The following is a 12,125-nucleotide window of genomic DNA, read 5'->3' on the forward strand; positions in this document are numbered from 1 at the left end:
TTTATCATTTTTATAAATGTCTAATGATAATGTCAATGAGGGATTTTTAATCACTGCTATGCTGAAAGGATAACTAATATTGATACTGTTGTTGATATTCATTTTTGTTCCATTGCTTTCCTCCTCTCCAAGGTTCTCATAGTCATCATTGTCACCGACGTCCCACTGGGTGTGAGTTTTCCTTGCCCTTATGTGGGCCTACCGAGGATGTCGTAGTGGTTTGTGCAGCCCTTTGAGACACTAGTGATTTAGGGCTATATAAGTAAACATCGATTGATTGATTGATTGATTGATACTTTTGGTTTGTTCTGTGTGGTGTTTGTGTCTCCTCTCAATTGTTCTGTTTATTGCAGTTCTGAGTGTTGCTGGCTCAGCTTTGCTTTTGGAATTGGATTGCATTGGGATTTTTTTAATAATGAGAATCGATTCTGAACTGCACAACGTAAACGATTCGATTCGTATTCGAATCGATTTTCCCCCACACCCCTAATATATATATATATATATATATATGTATATATATATATACATACTGTATTAATACATGTATATATACATAAATGTATATGTATTTATTTATATACAAACCCTGTTTCCATATGAGTTGGGAAATTGTGTTGGATGTAAATATAAACAGAATACAATGATTTGCAAATCATTTCCAACCCATATTCAGTTGAATATGCTACAAAGACGACACGGGGATGGCGTGGCGCAGTGGGGAAGTGGCCGTGTGCAACCCGAGGGTCCCTGGTTCAATCCCCACCTAGTACCAACCTCGTCACGTCCGTTGTGTCCTGAGCAAGACACGTCACCCTTGCTCCTGATGGGTGCTGGTTAGCGCCTTGCATGGCAGCTCCCTCTATCAGTGTGTGAATGTGTGTGTGAATGGGTGAATGTGGAAGTAGTGTCAAAGCGCTTTGAGTACCTTGAAGGTTGAAAAGCGCTATACAAGTACAACCCATTTATTTCATTTATTATATTTGATGTTCAAACTGATAAACATTTTTATCAAATAATCATTAACTTTAGAATTTGATGCCAGCAACACGTGACAAAGAAGTTGGGAAAGGTGGCAATAAATACTGATAAAGTTGAGGAATGCTCATCAAACACTTATTTGGAACATCACACAGGTGTGCAGGCTAATTGGGAACAGGTGGGTGCCATGATTGGGTATAAAAGCAGCTTCCATGAAATGCTAAGTCATTCACAAACAAGGATGGGGTGAGGGTCACCAATTTGTAAGCAAATTGTCAAACTGTTTTAGAACAACATTTCTCAACGAGCTATTGCAAGGAATTTAGGGATTTTACCATTATGAAGCGTAAAATAGGACAGTGGAGACCCCGGACTGTTGAAGGACTGAAGCTCTACATAAAACAAGAATGGGAAAGAATTCCACTTTCAAAGCTTCAACAATTAGTTTCCTCAGTTCCCAAACGTTTATTGAGTGTTGTTAAAAGAAAAGGTGATGTAACACAGTGGTGAACATGCCCTTTCCCAACTACTTTGTCACGTGTTGCAGCCATGAAATTCTAAGTTAATTATTATTTTTTTAAATAAATAAAGTTTATGAGTTTGAACATCAAATATGTCGTCTTTGTAGCATATTCAACTGAATATGGCTTGAAAAGGATTTGCAAATCATTGTATTCTGTTTATATTTACATCTAACACCATTTCCCAACTCAAATGGAAACGGGGTTTGTACATACATAAATGTATATGTATGTATATACATATATACATACATATACATTTATGTATATACATGCATACATTATATATATATATATATATATATATATATATATATATACAAACAAACATACACAAATGTGTATATATATATATATATATATATATATATATGTAGGTGTGGGAAAAATCACAAGACTACTTCATCTCTACAGAACTGTTTCATGAGGGGTTCCCTCAATCATCAGGAGATTCGATTGAGGGAACCCCTCATGAAACAGTTCTGTAGAGATGAAGTAGTCTTGTGATTTTTTTCCACATACATATTGCACTCTACCACGTTATCGAGCACTATTCTCTGGATAATCCAATCAAGACATATATATATATATATTTATATATATATTTTTTTAAACTTGTGGCAGCCCTCAGTGTATTTGTATCGGCCTATGACTGGATGGTAAACAATATAACATTTTGAGATCTTTTTGCAAAGCAACTAATGGAAAGATGAAGCAATGGCAAGGATTCCTAACCTTGGGCGGAGGTCTTTATTAGAATTGTAGTTTTCCTTGTGGTAGAAGTGGAAGAGACTGAGTGTGTGTCATCATGTCTGTGATCAGAAGGACTGCTCATGTCAGTATTTGCAGCCCACGGCCACTTCCTGTTCTCTGTGGGCAGGTATGGCAACGCCAGCAAGCAGTACAAAGTGCGGGTGGGTGACTACCACTCTCTGGTCCCCGAGGAGTACGAGGAAGAGCACGCCGTCCATCACATTGTCCTCCACCCCAACTACCGCTCCGCCAGCAGCGACTACGACCTGGCGTTGGTGCGACTGGCGGTCCGGGCGGAGGCGGCGGGGGCGTGCGTGGCATTCAGCCCTCATGTGCTGCCCGCCTGTCTGCCCCTCAGGAAGGAGAGAGCGCTGAAAGGCGGCAGCAACTGTCACATCAGCGGCTGGGGCGACACAGGTGAGACTCACAGCAACATCAAACATCACAACTGTCAGTCACATCAGCGGCTGGGGCGACACAGGTGAGACTCACAGCAACATCAAACATCACAACTGTCAGTCACATCAGCGGCTGGGGCGACACAGGTGAGACTCACAGCAACATCAAACATCACAACTGTCACATCAGCGGCTGGGGCGACACAGGTGAGACTCACAGCAACATCAAACATCACAACTGTCAGTCACATCAGCGGCTGGGGCGACACAGGTGAGACTCACAGCAACATCAAACATCACAACTGTCAGTCACATCAGCGGCTGGGGCGACACAGGTGAGACTCACAGCAACATCAAACATCACAACTGTCAGTCACATCAGCGGCTGGGGCGACACAGGTGAGACTCACAACAACATCAAACATCACAACTGTCACATCAGCGGCTGGGGCGACACAGGTGAGACTCACAGCAACATCAAACATCACAACTGTCAGTCACATCAGCGGCTGGGGCGACACAGGTGAGACTCACAGCAACATCAAACATCACAACTGTCAGTCACATCAGCGACTGGGGCGACACAGGTGAGATTCACAGCAACATCAAACATCACAACTGTCAGTCACATCAGCGACTGGGGCGACACAGGTGAGACTCACAGCAACATCAAACATCACAACTGTCAGTCACATCAGCGGCTGGGGCGACACAGGTGAGACTCACAGCAACATCAAACATCACAACTGTCAGTCACATCAGCGGCTGGGGCGACACAGGTGAGACTCACAGCAACATCAAACATCACAACTGTCAGTCACATCAGCGGCTGGGGCGACACAGGTGAGACTCACAGCAACATCAAACATCACAACTGTCACATCAGCGGCTGGGGCGACACAGGTGAGACTCACAGCAACATCAAACATCACAACTGTCAGTCACATCAGCGGCTGGGGCGACACAGGTGGGACTCACAGCAGCATCAAACATCACAACTGTCAGTCACATCAGCGGCTGGGGCGACACAGGTGAGACTCACAGCAACATCAAACATCACAACTGTCAGTCACATCAGCGGCTGGGGCGACACAGGTGGGACTCACAGCAGCATCAAACATCACAACTGTCAGTCACATCAGCGGCTGGGGCGACACAGGTGAGACTCACAGCAACATCAAACATCACAACTGTCAGTCACATCAGCGGCTGGGGCGACACAGGTGAGACTCACAGCAACATCAAACATCACAACTGTCACATCAGCGGCTGGGGCGACACAGGTGAGACTCACAGCAACATCAAACATCACAACTGTCAGTCACATCAGCGGCTGGGGCGACACAGGTGAGACTCACAGCAACATCAAACATCACAACTGTCACATCAGCGGCTGGGGCGACACAGGTGAGACTCACAGCAACATCAAACATCACAACTGTCAGTCACATCAGCGGCTGGGGCGACACAGGTGAGACTCACAGCAACATCAAACATCACAACTGTCAGTCACATCAGCGGCTGGGGCGACACAGGTGAGACTCACAGCAACATCAAACATCACAACTGTCACATCAGCGGCTGGGGCGACACAGGTGAGACTCACAGCAACATCAAACATCACAACTGTCAGTCACATCAGCGGCTGGGGCGACACAGGTGAGACTCACAGCAACATCAAACATCACAACTGTCAGTCACATCAGCGGCTGGGGCGACACAGGTGAGACTCACAGCAACATCAACTTGATGTACTCTGGACCTAGACCTCGAGTCCGTGACATACATGGCGGACAATAACTGATACAGTCTGCTTTGCCACTCCAAATGCATTCGATGTTTTCCGTCGTCTCCTCTCGACAGCCAGGTAATACAAAGGACACGCTACCTTTTTAATCACATCCACGGGAGCCCGCATTCTCGTTGTCTCTCCTTCAACAAATGGAGCAAGTTTTTCACTAAGTAGAATCCCAGCTGACCTGGACATTGGAAAGTTGTCTTGGCGTCTGAGAAGTGTTGTATCCCAAATAGCTGCAATGGCTTTCTCTGAAGGTATTCATGTGTGATTTCCACAAGTGTGTGTACGTGTAGAAGAAGGACAAACACAACATGTATTCATGTGTGATTTCCACAAGTGTGTGTACGTGTAGAAGAAGGACAAACACAACATGTCTGGATGACTCGCCTCCATACTTCCAGTAGTTAGCTCCGAGTTAAGAAAACTGCTTAGTTGTGAAGCTGGCTGTGGCACCTTCTTTCTGACATCACTTCCTGTGGGGGCGTGGCCTTTCTGGCGTCACTTCCTCTCCGAAGTCAGTTTGTAAAGGATCAATAAGTCCATACGAAGCTGAGAGCCCAGATTCAAGAAATAGACGGCACACTTACCCGGGTACAAAAATGATCCGAGGAGGGGGACTTTAACCGCTGGTTTAGTGAGGCTGAAATGGGGCTTAGGCTAAATAAGGGGTTATCTGGCTTAGTGTAGACTTAGACTTAGTCTTAGACTTAGACTTCCTTTTATTCTCATTCAAATTTGAACTTTACAGTACAGATAAGAACAACATTTTGTCGCATTAGCTCCTTGAAGTGCAGGATAAAAGAGCAATATGGTGCAGATATAAAAAAAATAGATGACCAAATATATTGCAGGTTTATGTTCTATTGTCTTTATATTCCTGTGAGGGAATTATTATGATGCGGCCCGAGGGAAGAAGCTGTTACACAACCTGGAGCTTCTGTTACAGAACCTCCTTCTAGAGTCCAGCAGTCCTTTAGTGTCTGGATAGATTTTCTGAGCCCTGGTCAGGCGGCGGCTTTTTGCGATTTCCCGGATAGGAGGAAGAGGAATACTGATGATCTTCTCTGCCGTCCTCACCACTCTCTGGAGAGACTTCCAGTCTGAGGCTCTGCAGGCTCCAGTCCACACACAGATCTATCTTTTATTTAGATTCATCTTCATTTGTCGTTATTCATACTTGCTAAATCAGGGGTGTCAAACTCATTTGAGCTCACGTGGAGGAAAAGCTACTAATTAAAATAATGGCACAATAACTCAAAGAGAAAGACAACTATTGATTGTTTTCCTTGTTTAAAAATAGACCAAGCACATTCTGAAAATGTACATGTCATGTTTTTTGACGCGGTTAAAAGTATTCTATCTTCATTTGTCGTTATTCATAATTTGTGAATAAATGTGATAATGTTCCTCGCTCAAGTAGTTGGAACTGCGCCTGGCAGAGTTTTTAAAAGGCTCTCATTGGTGTTCATTTTTATTCTATCACAAGATAAAATTAATCATGATATTAATATCAAATTACAGGATGTTATTAATGTAGTTTACATTTTTTTTCCCCCTCAACATCTACAACACAACTTGTGAATTTGGGCTCATTTCATGACTCAAACATGAAGTTAGAAGGGGATTCATAATACTTTAACATATTTATGTGCGCCCACAAAATGTGTCCCCAGTCATGAGTACAACAAGAAATGTACTTTTATTTGAGTAGAACCATAAGCAGCAACACGGAGGCAATGACGTCACAATCCACATTATACACAGCGTTGCTATGGCGACATCTAGTGGACACATTTACAACAGCAGTTTCTTCCATTGGAAAATGACAGCTTGTTTTTATACTTGGCCACTTTATCTCCTAAAAGCTGAAGGTTGCAGTCCTCCTGCGTGTGGCACGCAGGTGACGTCATCGTCTCATTTGCATAATTGGCCATGACGCATGTGCACTCTGTGGCAGAGACAAATAGTGAGCAAAAAATATGAAGCGCTGTCCATGTTTTAAAATGATTTTTTCTTTAATGAAGCTAGAGTTTCCAAAATGTCCTGGAATATTACACACATGTCAGAGTCAAGGGCCAGGGGCCAGATTAATTTACCACATTGGTCACATTTGTAAAAACACTCCTGTTGTGTAGGCAAACTGGGGCCGCATCAGCAGATCCTTGCATTGACATTTGGAACCTTGCTAGCAAACAGAAGACTACAGATTTACTTGATCTAGATGTTTAGTGTTTGATTTAAAAAAAATATATTTTTTTAGTATGTATGAGTCCTGTGGGGAGTGCTCAGAGAGTATGGGGTATCGGACTGTCTTATTGTGGCGGTCCACTCCCTGTATGATCAGTGCCAGAGCTTGGTCCGCATTGCCGGCAGTAAGTCGAACACATTTCCAGTGAGGGTTGGACTCCGCCAAGGCTGTCCTTTGTCACCGATTCTGTTCATAACTTTTATGGACAGAATTTCTAGGCGCAGTCAAGGCGTTGAGGGGTTCCGGTTTGGTAACCGCAGGATTAGGTCTCTGCTTTTTGCAGATGATGTGGTCCTGATGGCTTCATCTGACCGGGATCTTCAGCTCTCGCTGGATCGGTTCGCAGCCGAGTGTGAAGCGACCGGAATGAGAATCAGCACCTCCAAGTCCGAGTCCATGGTTCTCGCCCGGAAAAGGGTGGAGTGCCATCTCCGGGTTGGGGAGGAGACCCTGCCCCAAGTGGAGGAGTTCAAGTACCTAGGAGTCTTGTTCACGAGTGAGGGAAGAGTGGATCGTGAGATCGACAGGCGGATCGGTGCGGCGTCTTCAGTAATGCGGACGTTGTACCGGTCCGTTGTGGTGAAGAAGGAGCTGAGCCGGAAGACAAAGCTCTCAATTTACCGGTCGATCTACGTTCCCATCCTCACCTATGGTCATGAGCTTTGGGTCATGACCGAAAGGATAAGATCACGGGTACAAGCGGCCCAAATGAGTTTCCTCCGCCGTGTGGCGGGTCTCTCCCTTAGAGATAGGGTGAGAAGCTCTGCCATCCGGGAGGAACTCAAAGTAAAGCCGCTGCTCCTTCACATCGAGAGGAGCCAGATGAGGTGGTTCGGGCATCTGGTCAGGATGCCACCCGAACGCCTCCCTAGGGAGGTGTTTAGGGCACGTCCAACCGGTAGGAGGCCACGGGGAAGACCCAGGACACGTTGGGAAGACTATGTCTCCCGGCTGGCCTGGGAACGCCTCGGAATCCCCCGGGAAGAGCTAGACGAAGTGGCTGGGGAGAGGGAAGTCTGGATTTCCCTGCTTAGGCTGTTGCCCCCGCGACCCGACCTCGGATAAGCGGAAGATGATGGATGGATGGATGGATGGATGGATGGAGTTTAAAAAAATAAAAATAAATGTATGACTGGGACCATTTGGGGTCCCCGGGACCAAACCCGGGGGGATCAGTAAGGGTTAACAAAAAAGACCAATTGTATTAGTTAGAGAATGAAAAACCCATTTTCAGTGTGCGGCCCTCAGTGGAAGAAGTTAGGACATCCCTGCTCTCTAGCAAGACTACTATTGGCGGGTGCTAGGAGGTCAAAGGTCAATTTGTCAACCTTTCAATGAAATATGTCAACAATCCAATTGTCTCCTATTGATAAAGCTTTACTTCCCGTGTTGCTTTAATGACCACGCTCCTCTCCTCAGGCCGCGCGTACTCCAAGACCCTCCAGCAGGCGGCGCTCTCCCTGCTGCCGCGCCGCCACTGCCAGCAGCGCTTCCAGGCGGCCTTCACCAGCCGCATGCTGTGCGCCGGCAGCGTCCAGGAGGACCGGCGCGTGGACAGTTGCCGCGGCGACAGCGGCGGGCCTCTGGTGTGCGAGCGCCCGGGCGGGGGCTGGGTGGTTTACGGGGTCACCTCCTGGGGTCACGCCTGCCGGACGCAGCGGTCGCCCGGCGTTTATACCAAAGTGTCCGCCTTCAGCTCCTGGATACACAAAGTGATAGGACGCCACGCTGCCGAGTATGGACGGCCTTGACCTGATTGGACGGCTCGCGTGTCACACGGGGTGTCCTAACTTTTTCCATTTGGATATTTGTCATTTTCCAAAACCAATAGATTATATGTATTGTAACCGTCAGGGCTCCGCTTTATTTTGCTCAACGTTAAAGTTCTCGGGGACCTGCAAAGGGCCTCGGTCATTAAAGTGTTAAAAACATGTCAAATATTATTATTTTTTACATTTATTTTTACTTTCAATCAATCAATCATCAATCAATGTTTACTTATAACCTCGATCTTAGCGCTGCTTTCGATACCGTCGATCATAATATTTTATTAGAACGTATCAAAACACGAATTGGTAAGTCAGACTTAGCCCTGTCTTGGTTTAACTCTTATCTTACTGATAGGATGCAGTGTGTCTCCCATAACAATGTGACCTCGGACTACGTTAAGGTAACGTGTGGAGTTCCCCAGGGTTCGGTCCTTGGCCCTGCACTCTTCAGCATCTACATGCTGCCGCTAGGTGACATCATACGCAAATACGGTATTAGCTTTCACTGTTATGCTGATGACAGCCAACTCTACATGCCCCTAAAGCTGACCAACACGCCGGATTGTAGTCAGTTGGAGGCGTGTCTTAATGAAATTAAACAATGGATGTCCGCTAACTTTTTGCAACTCAACGCCAAAAAAACGGAAATGCTGATTATCGGTCCTGCTAGACACCGAACTCTATTTAATAATACAACTCTAACATTTGACAACCAAACAATTAAACAAGGCGACACGGTAAAGAATCTGGGTATTATCTTCGACCCAACTCTCTCCTTTGAGGCACACATTAAAAGCGTTACTAAAACGGCCTTCTTTCATCTCCGTAACATCGCTAAAATTCGCTCCATTCTGTCCACTAAAGACGCTGAGATCATTATCCATGCGTTTGTTACGTCTCGCCTCGACTACTGTAACGTATTATTTTCGGGTCTCCCCATGTCTAGCATTAAAAGATTACAGTTGGTACAAAATGCGGCTGCTAGACTTTTGACAAGAACAAGAAAGTTTGATCACATTACGCCTGTACTGTATATACCTTTATATACATATATACATACATATATACCTATACTGGCTCACCTGCACTGGCTTCTTGTGCACTTAAGATGTGACTTTAAGGTTTTACTACTTACGTATAAAATACTACACGGTCTAGCTCCATCTTATCTTGCCGATTGTATTGTACCATATGTCCCGGCAAGAAATCTGCGTTCAAAGGACTCCGGCTTATTAGTGATTCCCAAAGCCCAAAAAAAGTCTGCGGGCTATAGAGCATTTTCCGTTCGGGCTCCAGTACTCTGGAATACCCTCCCGGTAACAGTTCGCGATGCCACCTCAGTAGAAGCATTTAAGTCTCACCTTAAAACTCATTTGTATACTCTAGCCTTTAAATAGACTCCCTTTTTAGACCAGTTGATCTGCCGTTTCTTTTCTTTTTCTTCTATGTCCCACTCTCCCGTGTGGAGGGGGTCCGGTCCGATCCGGTGGCCATGTACTGCTCGCCTGTGTATCGGCTGGGGACATCTCTGCGCTGCTGGTCCGCCTACGCTTGGGATGGTTTCCTGCTGGCTCCGCTGTGAACGGGACTCTCGCTGCTGTGTCTTGGATCCTCTTTGGACTGGACTCTCGCGACTGTGTTGTATCCATTGTGGATTGAACTTTCACAGTATCATGTTAGACCCGCTCGACATCCATTGCTTTCCTCCTCTCTAAGGTTCTCATAGTCATCATTGTCACCGACGTCCCACTGGGTCATTATTGTCACCAATGTCCCACTGGGTGTGAGTTTTCCTTGCCCTTATGTGGGCCTACCGAGGATGTCGTGGTGGTTTGTGCAGCCCTTTGAGACACTAGTGATTTAGGGCTATATAAGTAAACATTGATTGATTGATTGAACACTAAACACTAAAGTATCTATAGATACACTTTATATTCATCCCTTGACATGTTTACATTTTTTTATGTTTTGTGCCCTTTTTGTCAAAGAAAACCTTGTTTTTTTACTGCAAAAACACAAAATATGCAATATTTCCCCCCCCAAAAGTTTCAAGTGGAATATTTGATGTGAAGCAATAACAACATTGATTTATTGATCAGGATTGTTCAACAATGACGGTGGAGAAAAAAACACAGGGGTCAAACTCTTGGCCCAGGGGCCAAATCTGCCCTGCTAATTCATTTTAAGTGGCCTGCCGCTTCATTTGCCACCATGATTTATATGGCCTGCCATATTATTTTATGTCATCCATCCATCCATCCATCATCCTCCGCTTATCCGAGGTCGGGTCGCGGGGGCAGCAGCCTAAGCAGGGAAGCCCAGACTTCCCTATCTCCAGCCACTTCGTCTAGCTCTTCCCGGGGGATCCCGAGGCGTTCCCAGGCCAGCCGGGAGACATAGTCTTCCCAACGTGTCCTGGGTCTTCCCCGTGGCCTCCTACCAGCTGGACGTGCCCTAAACACCTCCCTAGGGAGGCGTTCGGGTGGCATCCTGACCAGATGCCCGAACCACCTCATCTGGCTCCTCTCGATGTGGAGGAGCAGCGGCTTTACGTTGAGCTCCTCCCGGATGGCAGAGCTTCTCACCCTATCTCTAAGGGAGAGACCCGCCACCCGGCGGAGGAAACTAATTTCGGCCGCTTGTACCCGTGATCTTATCCTTTCGGTCATGACCCAAAGCTCATGACCATAGGTGAGGATGGGAACGTAGATCGACCGGTAAATTGAGAGCTTTGCCTTCCGGCTCAGCTCCTTCTTCACCACAACGGATCGATACAACGTCCGCATTACTGAAGACGCCGCACCGATCCGCCTGTCGATCTCACGATCCACTCTTCCCCCACTCGTGAACAAGACTCCTAGGTACTTGAACTATTTTATGTCATGTGCTGCGTTATTTTAATTGGCCTGCTGCAATGTTTTATCTCATATGTTGCTATAAATGATGTGGCCAACCACGTCATTTTAGTTTATGTGCCGGGAAAATGTAAGTGGCCGCCACGTTATTTTATGTAACATGCTGCTGTGATTTATTTGGCCCACCACATCATTTTATGTCATATACCACAATTTTTTATCTTTCCCACCATATCATTTTATGTCATATTCTGCTATATTTGGTGGACCACCACGTCCATTTGTCATATGCTGCTATTAATTTATCTGGCCTGCCATATCATTTTATGTCATATGCTGCAATAATTTATGTGGCCCACCGAATCTTCTGCACTGGAATATTAGATATATTTAGATGATCTGCATTAAAATATTAGATATATTTAGTGGAGCTGCATTCAAATATTAGATATATTTTATGGATCTGTATTTAAATATTGGATGCATTTAGATGATCTGCATTGAAATATTGGATGCATTTAGACCAGGGGCGCTCACACTGTTTCTGCAGGCGAGCTACTTTTCAATTGACCAAGTCGAGGAGATCTACCTCATTCCTATTTATCATTTATATTTATTTATTTATGAAACAGACATTTTTATTAACAAGTTAATGGTGTTTAATGATAATACAAGCATGTTTAACACACATAGATTCCTTTCTTTCATGAAGACAAGAATATAAGTTGGTGTATTACCTGATTCTGATGACTTGCATTGATTGGAATAACACAGTGGTGCTGATAACGTCCGCATTTTCAAA

General features: G+C 45.3%; 1 protein-coding gene across 1 annotated transcript in view; it reads left to right on the plus strand.

Moving 5' to 3' along the window:
• Positions 1 to 8,704, plus strand: part of prss12 (serine protease 12) — an 84,987-nt gene extending 76,283 nt beyond the window's left edge. Inside the window, exons 12-13 of the mRNA XM_061895186.1 lie at positions 2,383 to 2,672; positions 8,119 to 8,704. Coding sequence (XP_061751170.1) covers positions 2,383 to 2,672; positions 8,119 to 8,450 — 622 coding nt within the window. The 3' untranslated portion in view covers positions 8,451 to 8,704. The remainder of the gene's footprint in view (positions 1 to 2,382; positions 2,673 to 8,118) is intronic.
• Positions 8,705 to 12,125: the final 3,421 nt, after the last annotated feature.

This window comes from Nerophis ophidion, linkage group LG01 (genome assembly GCF_033978795.1).
Source record: "Nerophis ophidion isolate RoL-2023_Sa linkage group LG01, RoL_Noph_v1.0, whole genome shotgun sequence".
Taxonomy (NCBI): Eukaryota; Metazoa; Chordata; class Actinopteri; order Syngnathiformes; family Syngnathidae; genus Nerophis; species Nerophis ophidion.